Source organism: Dermacentor variabilis, chromosome 4 (assembly GCF_050947875.1).
Source record: "Dermacentor variabilis isolate Ectoservices chromosome 4, ASM5094787v1, whole genome shotgun sequence".
Taxonomy (NCBI): Eukaryota; Metazoa; Arthropoda; class Arachnida; order Ixodida; family Ixodidae; genus Dermacentor; species Dermacentor variabilis.
In genome coordinates, this window is record NC_134571.1 from 69,513,252 (window position 1) to 69,534,978 (window position 21,727).

Consider the following 21,727-nt stretch of genomic DNA (forward strand, 5'->3'; position numbering starts at 1 on the left):
TCATCACGTACGACATTTTCCGACGATAATCAGTTTCAAAAAGTACTGTTTACAGTTTGCCACACCCACGTCGTGATCAAGAAGCCGAGATCCGCTTTGGTTCACAGTCTTGTTCTGTTGCGAAGGAAAGGGGAACGGGAGGAGGGTGGGAGTTTCGGCAAAACTGTTACTCGTTTGCCGCTAAGCTTCCAGGACATATAGCTTAATGTCTCTATAGTGACGGCAGTCATACTGAAGGTTGTGCTGTAAAGCGCTGCCTCGCCCCCCCCCCCCCCACACACACACCACCACTACTCATACGCACACTTTTTGACGCAATAGGCGTCTGCTGAGCCCCAGATCTTTACATATACTGTGACCTGCCTTATTTCTGCACTTGAATGGCACGACAGAATTCGCAAAGACAAGGGAACTACCGGGGATGAAGTAGAGATTACAGCATCGTGAGTTATCATTATTAACTAACCATTGTAAAGGTTCACAATTTTGGCGCCATTTAATTACCACATACCCGTCCGGGAGATAAAGTGAAAGCGATGCATTAACTAAGACACCATCCAGAGGGATATTAAAGATCTTGACAAAATAATGACTTGCGCTACGCTTGTCGCTGCACACCGCAGCGATTCACTGTCATTGTTACACACTCAGCACGAAGACCCGCTTGCTGTTGCACTGAATAAAACACTTTTCATCCGAACTTGCCTCCTGTTCTTTTTTAGTTCTTCCAAAAGAAGATGACCCTAGAACGCCATCTGTACTGGCGAACGACTTGAGGAAGGAACATATTGAAAGCGATACGAGAAATTTTGTTAAACTAAAAAAAATGGGGGGGGGGGGGGAGGCCAGGGCCACACCGAAAACGTTGGGAAGCGTTTTACCTCAAAGTACTCTGCTTTAATCATACCAGCCACAAGCTTAGATCTCTACTCTACGACGGTGTACGCAAAACTGTAGGATTCAAAGAAAACAAATTCCACTTCATTTTTTTTATTCCATTTTTATTGACAACACGATAAAACAGTATAAGCGTAAATTCTTCACAACCACTTTGCAATGTTTCAGTAGCGGAAAAGCCACAACCAGGTGCACGGAAGTAAAATTCTGCTTTCTTTGTTATTCTACTGGAGAAACAAAACCAAACATTTACAAGAAAGACCTTGCTGTAGAATCACATGGCCGCAAGGAATTAGTTCACATTTCAGCCACTATATCTCAGCAAAGACGCATTTAATGAGAAGTGGGTTTATAGCAACGCAATTACGTGGCAGTGTTATCGCGCGAGCCAGCGCCGCACGCTCGACACGGACACGTCGCTTGTTGACGCACAGTAATATCGCTGGTTATCTTAAAAGGGCGCCAAGTACAGTTCTAAGTATGTGTAGCAACGTTATCTTTACAAAAAGAAAGAAGAAAAAGAGAAAGTGAAGCAATGCTAGCGTGAATAAATTATATCACAGTTTCACGAAGCGCTAACTTCCACAAACCTTGAAATGACTAGAATCACGTGCATTGCAAAGACAATTACATATTAAAGAAAAACGTATACACTGCCTCACTTGAATGTAAAAGAGCACAGTTATGCTCCCGGCTGCCCGCTTTCCTCACGCTTTCTTATTCTGATCACTAACGCTTCGATATCCGATCTGAATATGGCGCCCTGCGTGATCAAATGTTAACATTACCTAAAGTAAGTAAAGGTCATATAGTTCCGATAGCACTTAAGGAATTAATAAGTTACGAAGCCCACATCATTGCAGAAGTTTACAGGAAGATTGAGGCATGGAAGTGATGTGCAGTGCAGTCAAGGTGTCGCTGTAACCAACGTTTCGACTAGAGAACGTAGACATTGGCTCCAGCGACACTCTTTCATCGACTACTGCTCTCAAAGTTCATCACATTGTCATTCGATCAACGTACTTGACAGCACAGCTACAATTGCGCGAAGAAATCGCATGACAGAGATGCGTATGCCATAGTCGCAAATAGGCTACATCTTTTTTTTTTTTTTGACATGGCACGCTGAGAACTGATCTGAGATCGGAGATCTAGCAAAACCGTGAAATAAATACAGCGCATCAGCGCGGTGTTAGAAAGTGTAAAAGTGTAAATGTTAAACTCGGCACTAGCTTGCACTGCAACTCCGTGGCATACACCCCTGCGACATGTTACGGTCCTACTGAAAACGTCAGGTCTTCGCCACTTCTTCGCGATGGCATTCAAATAAAGGCTCCTCAGGTCTGACGAACGCTGTTTGCAATATGATTGAGAAAGCGTGACACCTCGGTAAAAAAGCTAGTGGTTGTCTAACTTCTATGTACCCACTGCATCGCGCGCTTCCGGCGCGACAAGAGACTGCATGATTCCTCCTCCTACCATTTACTTTCTGATGCACATAGCTGCACACAGTGAAGCTATCTGTTCGGCAGAGAAATAGGTGATACGCGAAGGTTGTGATCTGATGTTCATGTTTGATCATTGTTCTTTGATCACAGGACAAAGTCAGGCACGACTTGCTACGTCAGATATCTTCGTTTCATCCAGCCTTGTTCATTGCTTCAAGCAACTGGTTTCGGTTGTTTTGCTGGCACCAATGACTACACAGCGCCAGAAAAACAGGATGGACATTCGAAGCATTTTGACCATCCGTCTACGCATGGTTGAATGTGGGACGCGTTAATAAATCCCTATGCGCCCCTTCCTCGGTGACCCGCTCGCTCCATGTTGTCCATATGTGTGGTTGCAGACAGAACACTTCTTTAAAATATTACTTCGAACAGTTTACAGCCTGAGTATAAACACAACGATATAGGAGTATGCTGCTACATATCGCTTGAGTCGAAAGCTATTCTTACGGCATTCTGCCAGCATTTGTTTTATGCGATAGTTAGTTGGGTGAAAAAAATATTTTCTTTAGGCCATCTTTCCTTTTAGAATTTCCCGTTCAAACAGCGGTGCCGGTGAAGGCAGTGGGGCGTCAAATATTTCTCATTGTTTTCGCGTATTTACGTCATATCGGCACAGGAAAAGCTTTCAGTCGGCTCTTCTTTTTTTGTTGAAATGCAATGTAATTCTCACTAATAAATTACTAACTTGCACCTGCTTAAGACACTTTTTCGTGGTATATCGCTTCATGGGAAGCCGGGTGCAGGAAATTCAAGGAGGCGTCGCCAAACGGGATTTGCTGCCGCGGTAGTTTACGGCGTAAGAAGGCTCCGGTCTCGGTGAGTTGCCTATAAGCAAGACTTAGTCTGCCAGTCTAGCTTGACCTTTCTTTAAGTGCCCCTTTAAGGTTAGGCGGACCTGTCTTGTTCACGCATAGCCTACACCATTCCAGAGAGATGTACACTTAATGTGCCTGTTTATTGTTTTTTTTTTCTAGTCAGCGTTTGTCTCTTCACCGAGTACCTGTTCACGTGACGGTTTGTTAATGCTACAGCACGCCTACATCTATCTTTCATGCATAAAGGTCACCGTAATCCAAAGTGACCACTCTTGATCGGCAGTGGCACTGCGCACGTTATGTGCAGCAAGTTTAGCTGCCTAAGCGGCTTTTACGTATTCCTGAGATGAGAATTTGGATGGGAGTCTCTTGCCACGAGGAACAAACGAGAATACGAGCTTTCTCGAAACGCATAGCTCCATCCTCGTTGAGGCAAGCATAGGTGCCCCTGATGGGACGTCCCAGCAGCTGGGCTTCTCGCCGCCTTGTTCCAGCTTCGATGATCAGCAACCCAGCGGCACTTTCACGGCTTCCGGCGCAAGTACTTGATGATGGTGTCGGCGATGTCGCAGTCAGGTTGGATGTAGCCTACGGTGCTCACACACTCCTCGGCGCACTTGCGGCCATCGAAGTAGTCGCCGTACATTATTTTGCACTGACCGCAGTTCCTGCAAGTATAGCGGGCACATAAAAAATTGTTTCGGGCAGATATACAAGCAAGGCAAGTCGTTCTTGAGCAAACGAAGCTCCAAAAGAGAGGGGGCAGAGAGAGAAAGCAAGCAGAGGAAAGGCAAGGAAGTCAACCAGACGAGCGTTCGGTTTTCTACCCTATGTTGTAGGTAAGTGAAAGGGGAATAGAAAGAGGAAAAGGAAGAGAGAGATCACGGAGGCCATGTGGGATAATGCACAGGGACACTATAAGTGGTCTCTCAAAACGGTGCACTTCAAGTAGCGTACCAGTGCACGAATTCCTTTATGTACCAGTGACCGATGCAACCATGGTCTGTCTGGGGGAAATATAAGAGAAACGCAGGGAGGCTAACTAGGCCGAGCCCGGTTGGCTACCCTGCACCGGGAAGGTGGAGAGGTAGCGCATGATGGTAAGACAGGAGATAAGAAATGTTCACAGCACTCCTGCACACACGTTTAAGCGTTCGTCGTTTAGTCACAAGCGACTGCATAAGCTGATAGATCTTAAGAAAAGTAGCAGCGCAAGCTTTTGTGACTTTCTACATCGAGTACGCACGAGACCACGGTCCGAAAAGCTTTGGCGAAATGCAGTTCGTATAATTGCATCAGACCACAGGCAGCATTTTCAGTGCCAGAATGGTCCTGACTGCATGCAGTTCAAACAAAAATTGTCGGTGCCTCTATAATTTGGAGATGATTGATGATGTTAATGCGATTAGCAATGTATCTTATGATGGGTGTGTTATTGGTGATTGTGTGTTTTATGTATTATGATGATTATTATGAAGAGCGGCACACACAAAGTGTCACACAGCCAGTTACCCAAGCTGGCGTGAAAGTTCATTGAAGAGTGTCACATATCCAGTGCCGCATACCGTGTGACCTGAGGGGGTCCCGCGTTTGGTTTCAAACCCAGTTTTCTCAGCACAGTAGCCCGATGCTCACACATTTGACCATAGACTACCCAGTAACCCAAGTTGGCGTGAATAAAGTTAGATCGGCACGAATAATGCATACCAGAAACTGCGTGAAGTATCTTAAGAATGCTAATCACATTAAAAAATATACTGACAGGAGCCAAGAGGCTATGAATACGAATGAGAAATGCCAAAAACTGTAGGCACGAACGAATATGGTGGTACGCGTTACGCTATTTAAAGCCCAATATAAACTGAGTTGAAAAGCAAGTTAGCGAAAAATAATTCCAATAAAACTGGCAAAAAGATCCGCGATATTCCTGCAGTCACCGTTTAGAATATGTTCCAATATAGCAAGAGACAGAAGATCAGATGTAAGCTCTTCTTTGAAACAGATCGGCTCTAATACAAGGGGCTAACGCGCAATACAAAACAAAACATAAAATTCACTTTATGAAGTAGTTTGTTGTTAGCTTCGCATGTGAAAATTTTTCACGCAGATGGCGCATGGTCTCCTTCAAGGACCCTTTTACGAGCAATAAACGTTAGTGCGTTAGCATCGGCAATGATTGAACGCATGGTCCAGCTGAACACGTCACTCGGACGCGTTAGTTATGTCGGAGAAATGAAGTGCAATCATCGGTGCACTTCGAAGTGCGACGTAATGTCTCTAGACATTTAACTCTGTCGATACTAGAGCATGTGCAACTTTCGCCGTGCGCTGTCATTGCATCTCCGATTCTGTATGGCGTGCGCAGAAAGAAAGCTGACGTTGCACTAACCATACCTCGTAAACTGTGACCAGCAGCCGGATAAGTGGCGCTCTCTTAATGATTCCATTTCACCTGCTTGATGTCACACGGTAGGCACTAAACAAATACAACAGGCTATGTATGGCCTGATGGGCGTATAAGGACTGCCTGAAAAGGTACCCGACCTTATTTATTTTAGAGATATAACTACATTGCGCTGGTTGGCAACACTGTGCGATGATAGGAGGGTTCGTGATGTGTTCAGCCTACAGGTCGTGTAAAGTTTACTTGTGTCTGCTGTTGTGCAGCAGAAATTATGCTGAGAACTGTCGTCTCACATAGGGGCGAGTTTAATGAGCCAATATGACGCGGAGAATTGAGCAAAGTGGCTGCAGAAGTTTTTATGTAAAGCTTGGGGTTAACCAAGCAGAAGTCATTCCGAATATTCAAAGAGCATTTGGAGACGACGCTGTGACATGAAGCAGATGAAAATGTTGTACAGCCGCCTCAAGGAAAGCCAAACAATTGTACAGAGTGAGCCACGCTGTGGGAGGCGGTCACAAACCTAACGATGCGATTGTCTATAACGTACGAACCTTGGTAAAAGGACGCCGTCGATTAACTATGAGATAAATTTTTCAGCTAGTGGATAGCAACTAAGATGCTCTGAATGCCCTTTTAAACCCAATTTGGGTTCGCAGCGGGCGCTGGCAAACTTTTTGCCCATGAAGAATTCGAAGACATGAAAACTGCACCAGGATAACACCCCATTTCATGGGGGTCATGTAATTCAATATTTATTCTTCTTCTTTTTTTTTCAAAGCCGAGTATTTCGGTGGTCTGTCAAGCTCATTACTCTCTTTACATGGCCCCATGTGACTTTTGACTTTTCCCGAAAGTCAAAAAGCACCGGAAAAAGTGCAGTTTTCAACCCGAGATAACATCAAATGCAACGCGACGGCTGCCCAGCAGCGCTTCGCTAGGAATGGTTCCACAGCCGTTTAGGAAGTATATAAAAGGACAGTGGCACTGGTTGTGAAGGAGAGAGCAACTTTGAAGGAGATAAGGACAGCCGAAAATACCAGGCAGCGCTTCCTCTTTTCCTAGGGCATGGTGGGATACCTTTGATACATGCCTTGTACATCTAGCATGATGCTCTATTCATTCAAGGGTAAAGGTTCGGGGAAGCTAAAAAGCGATGGGAGGTCAGTGATACCAGATTAATTGGAGCAATATTTATATGTCGTTTAAATGTACATGCCTTGTGAACTCACCGACTACAATTCTTAAATTGCAATACGCGCAGTAAAGTAATTGGTTAAAACGGAATTAGTAAAGCTTTTTTTTTATTTGTCGAATATGCATTTAGATTTCTTGTGCAAGTAATGTCCGCCCTCTTCGAATTATCCAGCTTTAGGCCTAGGATCGTAGTATCTTCCACAGGCGACATTAATAAATGTTATGTAATGTAAATATAACAGCCTACAGGAAGTTTACTTTAAATGGACACTTAAGAGAAAAACTAAATCAGCTTAGACTCCCAAAGTATTCTTTTAAAAAAACGTCCAACTTCCTTAATGTCACAATAGGTCGTTATTTAGGGAAGAAAACGAAGGCAAAAGTTGCATTTTTTCAATATTTTGCTCCTTAACCCCCCCCCCCCCCCCCCGCCGCTACCGTCAGTCTGGTGTCACGAATTTCAAAGCATTATTACCTAATAGAGTAGTTTGCTGGGCCAGTTGGTGTATGGTGAACGTATAATGGTTTCCAGCAGGTACGGACGCGAGCACGGACAATTTTCAGAACTTACTAAGTTAAATTTCTGGCTATATTATAAGGGGGTATAGTCGATCGTTACCGATAAAGAAATAACTAGGTTCAAGCTGATGCTCTCAAAAGTCATGAAGTCACAGTAAGCAGGTGCAGGAAGTTCTAGAGTTGCTGCCACCGGTTTTTTAAAGCGAACGTTTCGTTCTTCCTCCCGTTATCGTGATCGGCGGCTGGCGGTCCGACGTTGGAATTATGACGGCGACGCAAAGAGCACTCTCGTACCGGGGCGTGGTCGTTGACGAATGTCAAATGTCATAGCTCGTCGAGACACACATGCTGTCCACCTACACTACCACCAGAAATGTGCTGGTTAACGGCCCTGTTCTCTGCGTAATCACGCAGTGAAACAACAAATTGCTCTCTAACTGTCCTCACTGGGACAAATGCTTGTCGTCAAGCGCACCATTACTTTAATAAAGCGAAACACTTTCTTAGAGCGTTCGGCTATTAGCTCACATTTAAAATCATTGTCGATGGTTTCTGCACTATTTCTTCTTTGTTTTTGCATCTCTTGTGGCTTACCAAGCCTCTCCTCACCGTAAGAGATACTTTTTTGTATTGGAGAAGTCTAATAATTCAGCTCGAAATATATTTCGCTTTAGTATCGCTAAAGGTAGGAAGCTCGGCCTATCTAGACTCTTCAAACATGTTACGCTGAACTAAATAAGTACTGACGAGCTAGTTAGTTATCCATGATTTCGTTGAAGCAGCCCACTCGGAAAAAGAAAGACGTTCACACAAACATGAAGGATGAGGACATTCACGGGCGCTGCTTTTTCGGGTAATTTTCCAAGTGCGCTGCTTGTACCAACATCCTGTTAGGCTGCACCGCGGGAGGGAAAGAGCAGGAATGGAAGTAGTAGGTTTAAATGTGGTGACGAAGAGAAACTGCTCGAGTTAACGAAACGGCATAACCAGCAGATCAAACAACTGTACGCGCTACATTCTTTAAGTTCGTCATGCACGAACATTCGAAACTTACTCGATGCATATCATTGTGGCCTCCGGAAGGCGGGTGCTGATGCGGGCTGCCACCAGGTGAACAGCCGCGAGAGTCACGTAAGCCCAAGTCAACTGCGGCTTCCACGTCATTAGCTCTAGCTGATGTCTGCGAAAGAAAACAAAAGCGTGAAAATATAGGGGTTCTTTCGCGTACCCTCCAAAACCATTAATTCATATAGCATTCTTGGCATTGTCAGACCGGTTTCCTTTCCGGCTATCCACCTGACCAAAAATATGAGCCGATGCTGGAAATAGTGCAGCATAAATATGCGGGCCGATCCCGCAGGTAGTGCAGCCGGAAATAAATGCAGTCTAAAAAAGGAGCCGAGGAAGGGGGGGAGGGGACGCTGATTTAAGCGACTAATGAATTATGTGCATTATGTAGCAAGCAGTTAACTAGTAATACTTTCTGAAAATGAATAAGTACATCAACAACATTTGACATGGAGTTAACAGCTCGGCTTTGCGGGTTGTTCACCTTTAAGAGGGAGGGAAAGAGAGAAGCTCTTCATAGGAAGGCAGAGATTTCTGCCGGCGGGCATACGACCGCTGGAATGTGATTCTGCATAGGGAGGGACAAGGGGATCAAACAATACGAGAAGACAGGGAGGGAAAAAAGGAAAATAAAAAATTAATGAGCGAATAAACCTGAAAGCGACATCTACAGATCAGAATCTGTGCCAATCAGGTGAAAATCTGTCAACGCTGAATCCCGAAGTACGAAAACTTCAAGGTGGAGCCATGGAAAAAGGGGAAGGAATCTTGCCAGCACCTAACTCCTAAATCAGTTAAACATTCAAATTCGTGAAGTTGCCCCTGTTTGCTGCAACACTTACCAATTAGATTCAAGTACAGTTTGATTACATTTTCTTTTAAAAATCGAGGCTATACTATTCTACCACATGTTAAGTTTATCTTAACCTATCCATTTGCATAAATATTGACCAGGCCAGTTATTGCCAATGACGCTTCACAAAGCCAAGGAAAGTGTGGCATTGGAATAGTCTATCCTACTCTTGAATTAGACTTTTCTTTTTATCTTCGCCTTCCAGACTTTGTACCTATCTTTCTAGCAGAATTTGTAATTGTGGTTGTAGCCCTCCGTAAAATAAATCCACCAGCAAGTTCCTTAGTGGTCGTAACACTGAGCAAGTTCCTCAGTGGTCGTAACAGACTCCCTTCATTTGTGCTTCCCCCCCCCTCACTGCTTCTGCTTACTCGCAGATATTGCGATCTTTCAAATCATTAGTGCACCCTCACTTAGCTTTCATTGAAGTAGTTTGCGTGACGGGGCATGAAGGCTTATTTCTTCATGAAATGGCAGATTCATTGGTGAAGGCGTCTCTGAATGGTCGGGTTATGCAAATTTTACCCTCATCAGCTTCCATCATGACGGCTAGATTTCGCAGGCAAATAATGTTGCTTGAATTTTGCGCCCCTGTTTGTGACAAACTCTACGGATTTTAGGCGCCTAACTGTCAAACGCAAATGCTTGAATTCGCCATCACTAAATTACGCTGTCGAATACAATTTACTAACTTTATATGTTTGCCCGAGGGCAAACATAGCAAATGATCTCCGAGAGGAGTAACACCGTGGTCTCAGTCTAAGCTAATGCTCTTCCTACTTTGAGCTATCACCTAGATCAACCCCTAGCTCCCCACATATTCCTGGAGAGGTATGTATGAATGGAGACACTTAATCGGCTGACCAACTACAGGAGCACTCGGCGAAAACCGAGATGAAAATAAGGCGCATAATTGCGCCGCACGCACCTTCTGAACCGCACCTTCACCTATACAATTCAACTTCGAATGGGAAAGGTGCATGTGTACAAGGAAAGCGTTGCAAGGGGGAGAAGTGCGGCAGGGTATCTTCAAAAACAGGATTTAACATTACGCAACGCGCACGGTCAAGCAGAAACGAAAACAGCACTCCAAACTAACCGTGAAATAACACGCCAAGGACGACGGAGAAAGGTGAATTCAGGACGTGTAACAAAAACGGCAGCCGAGAGACAACAGAAACAAATGAAACACTACGTCACTGACCATGGACAGGACACGTACACAGACTCGTTTACGGCGTTAAATGCGTGACCTCCGTGCTTGCTTGCTTTTTTTTTTCTATCCCTTTTCTTCTTTCTTTTTTTGCGCACTATGCCACCACATCAGACCAGGCGCCCATGTAGATGCCGTTATTAGTATGCACTCCTCTTTCCGCTGGACACATGGAAAAGTACTGAAGTGCATTGGCAACACCCACAACGGTATAATACCATATTCTCCACGCTTTAATTGCGGGGCTCATTTTACACTTCACCTCGGCTCGCGCCGAGTCACGCTTAGGCGTCACTCTCTCAAAATGGCCAGTGATTGGCGGTATTTCCTTATAAGATTCATTTCATTATAATTTTCATTATAACAATACCGATATTCATAATGACGACACGGTTCTAAGTGACCATGGCGTACGTTATGCTGCTCAGCACAAGGCCAGGGGCTCGACTGCCGGCCATGGCGGCCATATTTTGCCAAAAAGGCCGCAGCGAAAAAAAGAAAAGAAAAGCACGTCCATGTGCCGCGATGGCGTTCGTTTCCAAGCCAAGGCACGGTAGACAAGTACATGACGGGCGCCTTCTACCCTTTCGTTACACGGCGTTCGTCATAACCTGCCTTTAGATAGGCAGCGTTTGGGATGAACAGCGTTCGTTTCCGTCATAAGGATCCTTCTCCTCTGTAAGCTTTTGCCCTTTGCTGGCGTTGAGCATCAAGCCAGAGCTTGAAGCATCAGCCCGACTTGCGCGCTTTCCTACCGAAACCGTTCCATCTGCCCAGAACTCAGAGTCAATGGGTCTATCAATGGGTGCATGATTTCTCTTAAGGGACACCAACGTGAAATACTAAATCAGTTGAAGCTTATGAAGTATGTAGCTCTATTTTTGATGATTTCGCGGCATGAGGCTGATTACTATAGAAGAGAAGATTAGTGCCAAACTTCAATTTCTTGAACTTTGAGCCGAAACCTCATCGCAGTTACGTCAGTATGACGTCAGAGATTTCAAAGTATCTTTTCTTATTTGGGCTGTTGTAGCGCAGTAAAAGTACTCTCGAAGTATCTGGCTTCTTTGAAATTCAGAAACAGGAACACTCACACACATAATGTGGGAATGCACCTCGCTCCCATTCTCTCATCCCCCCGTCAGCAGCGAGACTGACTGGACAGCCTGGCTCAGTTCCGGGGACGTCGACCGACAACTTGAACTGGTGGACTGGGCGGAAAAGGCCAAGCAGGCCCAGGGCCTTACTTGAGCCCTAACCCTCAGCCACGTCCCTCTTTACCCTTCCCCCTTTCAATAAAGTTTATCTCCTCCTCCTCCTAAAATAGAGTGTATTGCGTCTTTACCTCTGAAAACTTAGTTGGGACCCTCGAGCCCACACCCTCAAAGCTCATGACGTCACACCGAGCTGGTTCGGGAAGTTCAAGGTGGCGTCGCCACCTGTCTTTTGTTCTTGCGCCTTGTCTGACTTAAGCGCAGATCCTATCACGGTAAACGTGGCCTTGTGCAGCAGACGATGTTTTTCTCGAAGTATCCCGCAGACTTCTGTTTCACGGAAACTATACCATCTCCCGACATGGCTCAACACCGGACAGCACATATATATATCGAGTCGGCATATACCTATAGCCATCTGTACTAGCTACCCCTGCAGATGTGCCTGCTGTCACCACGGCTCTTTACAGAACCACACAACAAGGCAACTTGCGCTACCTCACTGCAACAACTATGCGCCTTGAAACGTATCGTTCCTTTAATGAACCGAGTTCATTCATTTGGCTCTGGCCGCAATTTTAAATCAAATTACTTTATTTGGATCTTTAGCTCGTTTTCGTACCCGAACAGGCTGAGACGCAAATGCTGTTGTGCGAGTGTTTTGTGGCGGCTGAAGGTTTAGATGCTCTGGTCGGTGGCGGCGCTGTGTCGCGTTTCTCCACCACTAAATAATTTCTCGCTCTCCTTGACCGGGCTCCCCTAAATGTACTGTTCGTCCGTAGGTAATACAGAATTCAATGCCACACGTTTGCAAGCCTATTTCTCATTACTTTTACGTTTCCTATGCCACTCGGCAACCACAGGAATAATTTGATTCCGAAGTTGAATAGGGTAGGGCTTAGTACACCGCCTTGAGGAACACCTCGGTACGTGTAGTGTAGTGTAGTGTACGCCGACGACATATGTATATGGACCTCAGGTGTGACACGTCCTCAGATACGTGCAAGACTTCAAAAAGCTGCTACTCTAATAGCTATATACCTCCGCAACCAAGGTCTTGAAATCTCGTCAGACAAATGTGCACTGATGGCGTTCACTCGCAAACCAATGACACCCTACGCCATATCAATAAATGGCCAGTTAATTTCTTATGAGAAGACTCACAAATTTCTTGGCATAATCATTGATAGAGATCTCTCATGGAGCCCCCACGTGACCTACATGAAGAAGCGTCTGACAGCAATCTCCCAACTTTTCAAGTTTCTGGGAGGAAAGACTTGGGGAATGTCAGTGCATGCAATGTTGGAATTGTACAGGGCTCTTTTTCTGGGCTTCTTGAGATACAGTTTGCCCGTACTGACCAGCACCTGCCAGACAAATCTCCGTGCTCTACAGGCTATTCAAGCTCGGGCTCTCAGGGTTTGTCTTGGTTTGCCAAAATGCACATCGATAGCAGCGACTATTGCGATTGCTCGGGACCAACCTATACAAACACACATTGCGGTAGAAGTGTTGAGAGTGCACATTAGGCACGTTGCCCGTGCCTGTTCCCACCATCTGGCAACACTACCGTCAGAAAGGCCGCAGGCAGCATTTTGTACTACGATTTCGGAGTATTCCACCTGCCTCCCGTCAGGCTTCACCCCCGCAACTAAGCCATCGATTCCTCCCTGGTGTTTGGCTCGACCCGCAGTGCACCTCACCGTACCAGGCATCAGGAAAAAATCTGAGCTGTCATCACCTGCTCTTAAACAACTAACTCTGCTCCTTTTGCACGAGAAGTACGCCGAACACGTACATATTTATGCTGATGGATCGGCAACTCTCCAGTGTTCCTCTGGAGCCGTGGTCTTCCCAGCGAAAGCCACCACCATCAGTTTCAAGACATGTCACCCAACGACACCGATGGCCGCGGAACTTGCAGCCCTTCGCGCTGCACTTCGTCTCGTCAGCCAAGAGCAACCTCGAAGGTGGTCAATATTCAGTGACTCGAAGGCTGCACTGCAATCTTTGCTATCGGCCCTGCGGCGCGGACCACACGAACAACTGGTATTTGAGATTAGAGAACTCATTCATACCTTAACTGAGAAAGGACACCACGTGACATTTCAGTGGCTTCCAAGTCACTGCGGAGTCATAGGGAATGAACACGCTGACAACGCTGCTCGGTCGGCTCTTCAAGGGGACGAAGAGGAGCCGATACCGTTATCAAGGACAGATGCCGCTCGAAAACTTCGAATGATCAGCCGTGACATCACGTTCTCCTTGTGGAACGCTGGAAGTTTTCACGACTACCGACTCCACAATCTTGACTACTCTCTACGCCTTTGTATTCCAGCTGGACTCTGCCGTCGCGAAGCTACCCTGCTTTGTCGACTATGGCTAGGGGTGGCTTTCACCAAGTCTTTCGCTTACCGAATTGGATGGGCCGACGACGCCACGTGTGAGGACTGTGGTAACGAGGAGACTTTTCACCACCTTCTTTGTGACTGTCCTCGATATAATTTACAGAGACAATCACTCGCAACCGCGATAGCGCGCTTTGACCAAAGACCTCTCACAGAGGAACTTATTTTACAATACCGCCATCACAAGCCATCGCAGCAGAGGGCGACGAGGGCACTGTTGCGGTTTTTGAGGGCGACAGGATTGGACAGGCGGCTGTAGCCTGAACAAATGTTGATAGTGTGGCAAGTGTCACTGTGCTGTGCGATGACAGTATTCGGTGCCAGTGACCGATGGTGACTGTGTGTCTAGGCTCCTTCCTTTCCTTATCTCTACTTTGTTACCACTTTACCTCCCCCTCCCCTCTCTCCCCAGTGTAGGGTAGCCAACCGGATCTTTTTCTCTGGTTAACCTCCCTGCCTTTCCCGTTTCCTCTCTCTCTCTCTCTCTCTGATTCCGAAGATCGAATAGCCCTGATTTAGCAATGCACCTGAACTTGTTTTCCGTGTCCCTTTAATAATCAGCGAGCCCATAACAGTCCGCGAATACAGACATTGCTATTTTCACGTTCACACCGTGGGTATCTGAAAGTTTACTTACTGGAGGTACTGGCAAAGCGAGTAAACAAAAAGAGTAAAACGGCTTCCTCGTTCCCTCTCAAAGGTGCCGCGTATAACGCGCTGCGCCTTCCGCGGACCGGAGAAATGAGAGCACTTGGAGTGAGCAGAGCACGCACGCACCGCCAGTGCCCGCGCTCGGCCTCGATATCGTAGCCCAGCTCAGAAAGAGCCACCAATTGCTCGTCAACGACATGAAAGGGGGGTGAGCGCGGTCCACGTAACCACGAGACGCTAGATGCGACATTGCGGTCGGATTTAAAGGGACTGTGGCGACGCAATTCTACTTATCGTTCATTGTTTTCTCCGGGTTTGACAAAAGAAGTGTTGCCTCTCATTCAAGTCACCGTACCGAATATTCAAGCACCCAGGTTTAACCCCATCTATGTCGCCTATATAAAGTTCAATTGTTTATTACATAGCCCCAAAACAGCGTCCTCACCTTTTAATTTGATACACACGGATAAAGAACAATGCACAGAGAGAACAAAAACTAGGTACATGTAAGTCGGATGAGTAATTCGATAGTATACATTTAAAAACAAATGTATCAGATATGAAGATGTCATCATTGTCATAATCGCTAACGATGTTACATAGACATTGGAATTTAATTTTGTGACTCAGATTAGAAACTTTGTAAACTGTATATGTTCTCGATTTGCAGCAGGTTTGCAGTTTTTCATCTACGATATATTTTGTAAAGATTGCCGCTCCAAGTGATGTCGCAAGCCGGTGCAGGCACAACACTTTTCACCCTATAGCTACTGAGCTATGGCCACACCTGTCGTGGCAGGAAGGAAGGAAGACAAGAGGTGGAAGGCAGATAGGTTAACCAGATTAAGCGTCCGGTTGGCTACTTGGCACAGAGGGATGGGGTAAGCGTAAATTTGTATACTACGTATAGGATTTATGTGATTGCCTGGAAACGTCACTGGGACGTAAATTTCACTTGGTACGATAGCTTTACAAATCCAAACTACGCAATAAAGAAAATTGGCAGAAGTAATGATTAAACGTCTTCGCAGGTTTGACGGTGATGACCTCTTGCACATGCACAATGGCCTGTAAAACATGCGCGCGTACTGCTTATTTTGTTGCACGTACCTTAGTGGCTACAGTAGCACGTCGCACTATTTCACTGCTCCAAAGATTCTGTAATGTTCTTAAGGTACTTTGCTTTCTTATATTCTATTTAGGGAAAGGGGGGGGGGGGGGCAAACTGTTTGGTTATGTGAGCGCTATTCATGATTTACATCAAGTAACCGCTACAAATTTCATCACGAAGACAACATGACTCATCTGATTTTCCACTGGGTGCATTCTGGTAAGCCGTCACCGACGATGCCGTAACAAGAAGGCCGGGGTCTCCCCTGCACAGCCAATGCCAAATCGGCCAGATCTTCGCGTTTTCTTGCGCGCGTAGCGCAATACGTTTTTGCTTTCTTGCATTTCTTGATTGCCTTGCGCAGGGAAGCGGAAAGCCTTGGCCAACCACCCCGAATACCCGGCGGCACGCAGCCGCCACTTTGGGCGCTTCTTCAATGGTGCCAGCTGGACGCATGCTATACGTCTCAACACAGTACTGCGTCGGCGCTCTATAGTTGACCGCTGGCACTCGCTCGTTAATTACGTGCGCTCGGCGGCGGACGAATGATGCAACCGACATTAGCGCCTTCTGTATTGAAGCTCGCATTACTACACGGCGATCTGTGCGTTTGACCCTCGCCGAAACCGGACACGACTATTTGAGGCGCTGCGCTGTACAAATGGTCGCAGCTGTGCCGTGTGAAGATGCGCATCCAGTCCGCGGCGGAACTCCATTCTGCGCAGTGCTGAGCTGCACAGACTGCGTCAATGCGGCCTTGTCGCAGGCTATTATATAGGTGGAAGCGCGATTCTCCAAAAGCTGCCACAACGGCAACGGCGCGCTGTTTATGCATTTAATCCATTGTGACCCAGCGGGACCATAAGTAATCACACTTCGATTTATTTTGATTGAAAATTATGTGTCACAGTCACCGAATTTTTGATGTTAAAAGGATTATGGGTTACTTGATACAAACTGTCTCTTTCATGGCGGGGCTTTAGAAGCGTACGAAAAAAATCGCAAAGAGAAGAAAGTGGACCCGTATTCACAAAACGTTCTTTTGCTAAAAGCGTTCGTGCCAGTGAATAGTGATGTGGGATGTATTATTAGCGAAGACAATCAGCCAATGAAAAAGAGCACTCACGAACAAAAAGCTTTGTGAATTCGACCCCTGGTTCTTAATGGGTTTATTTTTCTTTTTTGTACATTATACTAAGAAATAAATGTTACACTGACGTCACCAATGACTATACCGTTTGCCGCAGGAACCCGCGGAAATCTTACTTCGTCTGCTTGTCTTTCTTTCTTTTTTCTTTCGCCATATGCAGGAAACAAAAATGCACATGCAGACATCATTCATAGCTTTCTCGAATCGAGACATGTATCGTAGGCCAGTGCATCAACTTGCGCTCACATCCACGTCGCGCCCCTTCATTTCCTCCTCGTCTTTCATCCTCGCTACACGTTGTCATGCCGAAGACAATAATACCGCGAAGCCAGGTTGCACTCACCTTGCAATAGATGAATCCACTCAACAAGTGAACTATTGCTGCAGATTTCCGAAAGCTTTCTACCTATGCAAAAGCAGGTCCTTGTTCCCCCGGGCTTCCTCTGCACTAAATGGTTCTCTGCGCGGGCGACGCCGTTTCTTAGCGAGAAGGGACAACCATGGAATAACGCGGAGGAATCTCCGGCTGAGCGACGGCCATGGCGCAGTCATCTGATTATATATCGACGCCGGCGACGACGCGAGCGCCACGCAAGGCACTGTCGCTTTCGATTCGTTCCTCGACGAAGCTGACCGTGGAGGAGGGATAAGTAGCGGCAACTGCACCACCAACAAACAGCATTATAGTAGCAGCAAAGGACTGTCTTTCTTGTTGTTTTGCTCTTGCTTATCCCTTGCCCATCTCTCCTTCTCTCCACCACTTAGCGAGGTGGTAAACAGTAGCCCACGAGAAGGAATAGCAAAAAGGAGGGCGGACGTGTATAACTCGCAGTCTGTAGGTCTCGCAAAAGGCTCGAAGCAATGGGAGACGAAGAAAGCCTTCTGTGCGTGCCATAGCTGCGGGGGCTTTGCTTTCTTTCCGGAAGCTGTGACCTAGACGGACACCCCTCTGAGTGGGCGCCGACTGTTGCGGCTTGTTACGACCGTTACACGGGAGAGTATTGTGTATCTATGGCTTTGAGAGATCGATGAGATAACCTTCCCGCTGCCGTCGCCGCCGCCACCGCCCGTATACGCACATACACACTTCGCTGGCTTCATGGGCGTTCGATAAAGTTTCCGCCGTACTCCGAGTCTTGGAGAACTGCAGTAGTGCCCTCGATACGCACAGGCTGCGCTGTGCTGTCGGTGCGACCGTCCGTGGAAGCCCGAAGCACAGCCATCAGTTCCGTTGAACGCTGCGATATCCGAGCGCGGCGCGATGTCGTCATCGCCACTGCAGCTTGTTTCAGCCAATCAGGTGCGCAATCATTAATCCAAGTATGTGTCTGTGTACCAAGTGTCTCTGTCCCAAAGCGTCGTCTTTTCATTATCGAACGGCAGCGCACATCCTGTAGTTTTTATGCCGGTACCACATTATTATCAAGCGTAGTAATAAACGTGTCTCTGCAGCTGTTCGGGCTACGCAGTACCCTAAACAACGAGACATATACGGTTGTGCAGTCGACTATTGCACGTTGGACTTGTTGGTAGGTCACACTACGCGTCTATTTAGTTTCACGTGGATCACAGACGAGATTCAGATGCATGTTTTATGTGGCGACCACATGCGCGCTCGAACTTTTACTCCTTTCCACGTGACAATACGCCATAAGGGCCCTTGCCAGCGCCACACGTGCGGGAATACGACGAGTGTACCAATACTGAAAATTTTTCTGTAACAAATCGAACACAATAGATTATAGCGTCCTTTCAAAATACCGTATATATTTTAAATAACATGATGTCTTCTAATAGCATGTATTAATTCCCCCTGGGAATGATCTATAAGTGAACTAAGATAATGACACGAGTATATGGTTGCCACCTGGCCAGTATTTCCCTCATGGTGCCGGCTACTTGTTCCACCCTCACACCGGCACGCCATTTGTCGAGTCTCTATTTCTCCCTAAATCGGCACGTAATATGCATCGCAAGTGCTCTATCGAGCTTTTATACCCAGAAAACAACTTGGGCCAGATTCACAAAGCTTTTCTTTCGTAAGGGCTCTTTGCCATTGGCGAGTCGCCTTTGCTAATGTATCCAGCGCCAGGATTAGCTAGAATTTTCTTTTATGAAGAATTCTAGCGTAAGAATTTTTTATGATTGCTGGCCCTGAATTGTTGCAAGCGGACTCATTTAAATTCCTTAAACTGTTCACCGTCGTGTTATCCGCGAGTCCGAGTGGGCCATCCTTTCATTTTTGTTTTACAGCGAAGCTCTTAGCCTCGAGTTGGTCGGGATGTTTCGCGGTGACGTGTTCACGAAAAAAAAAATGTAAAGAAAGAAAACTTCAGCGATTGAAGCGAAAAGTGCATACATTCTTTGGTATCACGCATACAAGATAAAGCACAGCTTTCGTTTCAATGAAGAACGAGCAGAAAACAAATATCCAAATCAAAGAATTGCAGGCAGCCGCGGCGATGGCAGCTTGTGAGGCTGAAAGTGACGTCACTAGCGTTTCATATATGAAAAAACCAGCCTTGCAACTGATTTCATTGTTGCTGCAGCACCGCTATACGCATAGTAGGACACTTGAGCGCTGTTTGTAGAAGTACAGCCACCTGCTCGCGTTGCGACGGAGAGCATAATACGACCGACTGTGATGCGTCTTCATTTAAATGTCCCAACTGTACTGGCTCTCACGAAGCGACTTCGAAGGAATACCCAAAGATGAAACAAGAAGTACGTATTCTTCGAAAAATGGCAAGAGACCAATCTTCACCTAAAGAGGCTGCTCAATCTGTTCGCCAAAGTGACCAACGCTCACCAAAGAAGCGTAACAAAGCCATTTCAGAAGAAGTACATAGCGGAGCACAGGCGCCACGACCACCTCTGCCTGTCCGTACATCGAGAACGGTAACGGCACCTACTGCTAATTCAAGATCGATGACAGCACGCGGCAAACATTCACCTCCACTAGCAGATGCATACACATTATGGTCTTTGCTACCCTCTAGGCCCACGACCATGCCAGCGGCCACTAGTGGTCCTCTGCGCCATGAAGCCAAGAATGATAGGGCCAATCAAACCGGTGGCACTACGGGCAAGCAAGGAGATGGACACAATGAAAAGGAGAACGTACAGAAAATGCTGAAGCACCTGGTAGAGTCAATGCGCGTGATTCTCGGTGGTCTCCAGAATCCGGCCGCTAAAAGTGCCCTGCAGGTGCTCGCCGAGCTGAAGCCGCTTATCGCAGCTCTTTACGTGCTATAAAGCTTTTGTGTTTGGCGCTTGTGCTGCTCACGCAGGGGAGGCCCACACCAGCTTCGTGCTAGCGCCTTTAAGTTCACTTGAATTGGCGACTACGGACTAGATACGGAACCAGACAGTGGCTTCATGAACGAGCTTTCTGAATGTTTATTATCAGAATGTTGAACTTGCTTTCACCGTTGCGCATCCCTCTTTCTATGTCATCATCATCCTTCATCACACCTTTATGTCCCTGTTCCCCCTCCCCCTGTGCAGAGTAGCAGGCCAGAGCGTGTTAGCTCAGGCCGACCTCTCTGCCTTCATTCAAATAAATTATCTCTTCACCCAGGAGCAGTGTGAATACGAGGAGTGGGGAAGGAACAAGAAACGCAATACGACGCCAGCAGCGGCGGTGTCCTGCAGCTGGCCGTATTGCCATGTAAATCCAGTACAAGCGAAGTCCGCAAGTCCACATATTAAGGCGACAGCGTTAGGAGCTCGTGTCTCAGAAGAGCCGGTGGCGTCAGCGGCATTCGCCGTGAGCGAAAAATTCCTGAAGGCAATTCATAAATAAAAGACAACTTGTATGATGGGTTGGGTGGGAATCAAACCAGGGTCTCCGGAGTGTGAGACGGAGACGCTACCACTCAGCCAGGAGTTCGATGGTCCTAAGCGCGACAAAAGCGCCTCTAGTGAATGCGGTGTTGCCTTAGAAACGTGCCGTAGAAAGTTATACTGCAGTGCATATCGGTAATTATGAGCATGTAAATTATGTAATTATGAGCAGCGGTGGCGTAGAGGTAGAGCATCCGCCTCGCGTGCAAGAGGACCGTGGTTCGAATCCCGATGCCGCGCAATTTTCCACCGGATTAAAGAAATCCGCGTGTTCATAAAATCGCAGGAACAGGCATGGAGTACGGCCTGATTCTAGTGACCAGAACTGGTAACGCCAGAGCAGGGTTGGCCACCCTGGTGCAGTACTTGGTCGCAACCTCCCGTATGAACACAACAATCAAACCCCGGCCCTCAGTCCCCAGCAGCTGCGAAGCAACTGACCACGGCGGCGGTCAGACCTGCGACGCAGCAGAGGGTGATAAGAATCCCTGGCTCCGGACACGCCGCCATGGAAATATGAACCTGGCCGCTAGAACGTTATCTAGTGAGGCGAGTCTAGCAGTGCCATTGGAGGAATTAGAGGGCAGTAAATGGGATATAATAGGGCTCAGTGAAGTTAGGAGGACAAATTAAGCATAAACAGTGCTAAAAAGCGGGCACGTCCTGTGCTACCGGGGCTTAGCGGAGAGGCGAGAACTAGGAGTCGGATTCCTGATTAATAAGAATATAGCTGGTAACGTACAGGAATTCTATAGCATTAACGAGAGTGTGGCAGGTCTTGTTGTGAACTTTAATAAGAGGTACAAATTGAAGGTCGTACAGGTGTACGCCCCTACATCCAGTCATGATGACCAGGAAGTCGAAAGCTTCTAT

At 46.7% G+C, this 21,727-nt stretch overlaps 1 protein-coding gene across 1 annotated transcript; it reads right to left on the reverse strand.

Annotated features, from left to right (window-relative positions):
- Positions 1-1,013: 1,013 nt before the first annotated feature.
- Positions 1,014-17,505, reverse strand: Eh (Eclosion hormone). The gene is made up of 3 exons (XM_075687252.1): positions 17,352-17,505; positions 8,395-8,520; positions 1,014-3,891 (listed from the first exon to the last, which is right to left on the reverse strand). The coding sequence occupies exons 2-3, from the start codon at positions 8,502-8,504 to the stop codon at positions 3,747-3,749; spliced, it is 255 nt and encodes an 84-aa protein (XP_075543367.1). The 5' UTR covers positions 8,505-8,520; positions 17,352-17,505; the 3' UTR covers positions 1,014-3,746.
- Between the last annotated feature and the right edge of the window lie 4,222 nt (positions 17,506-21,727).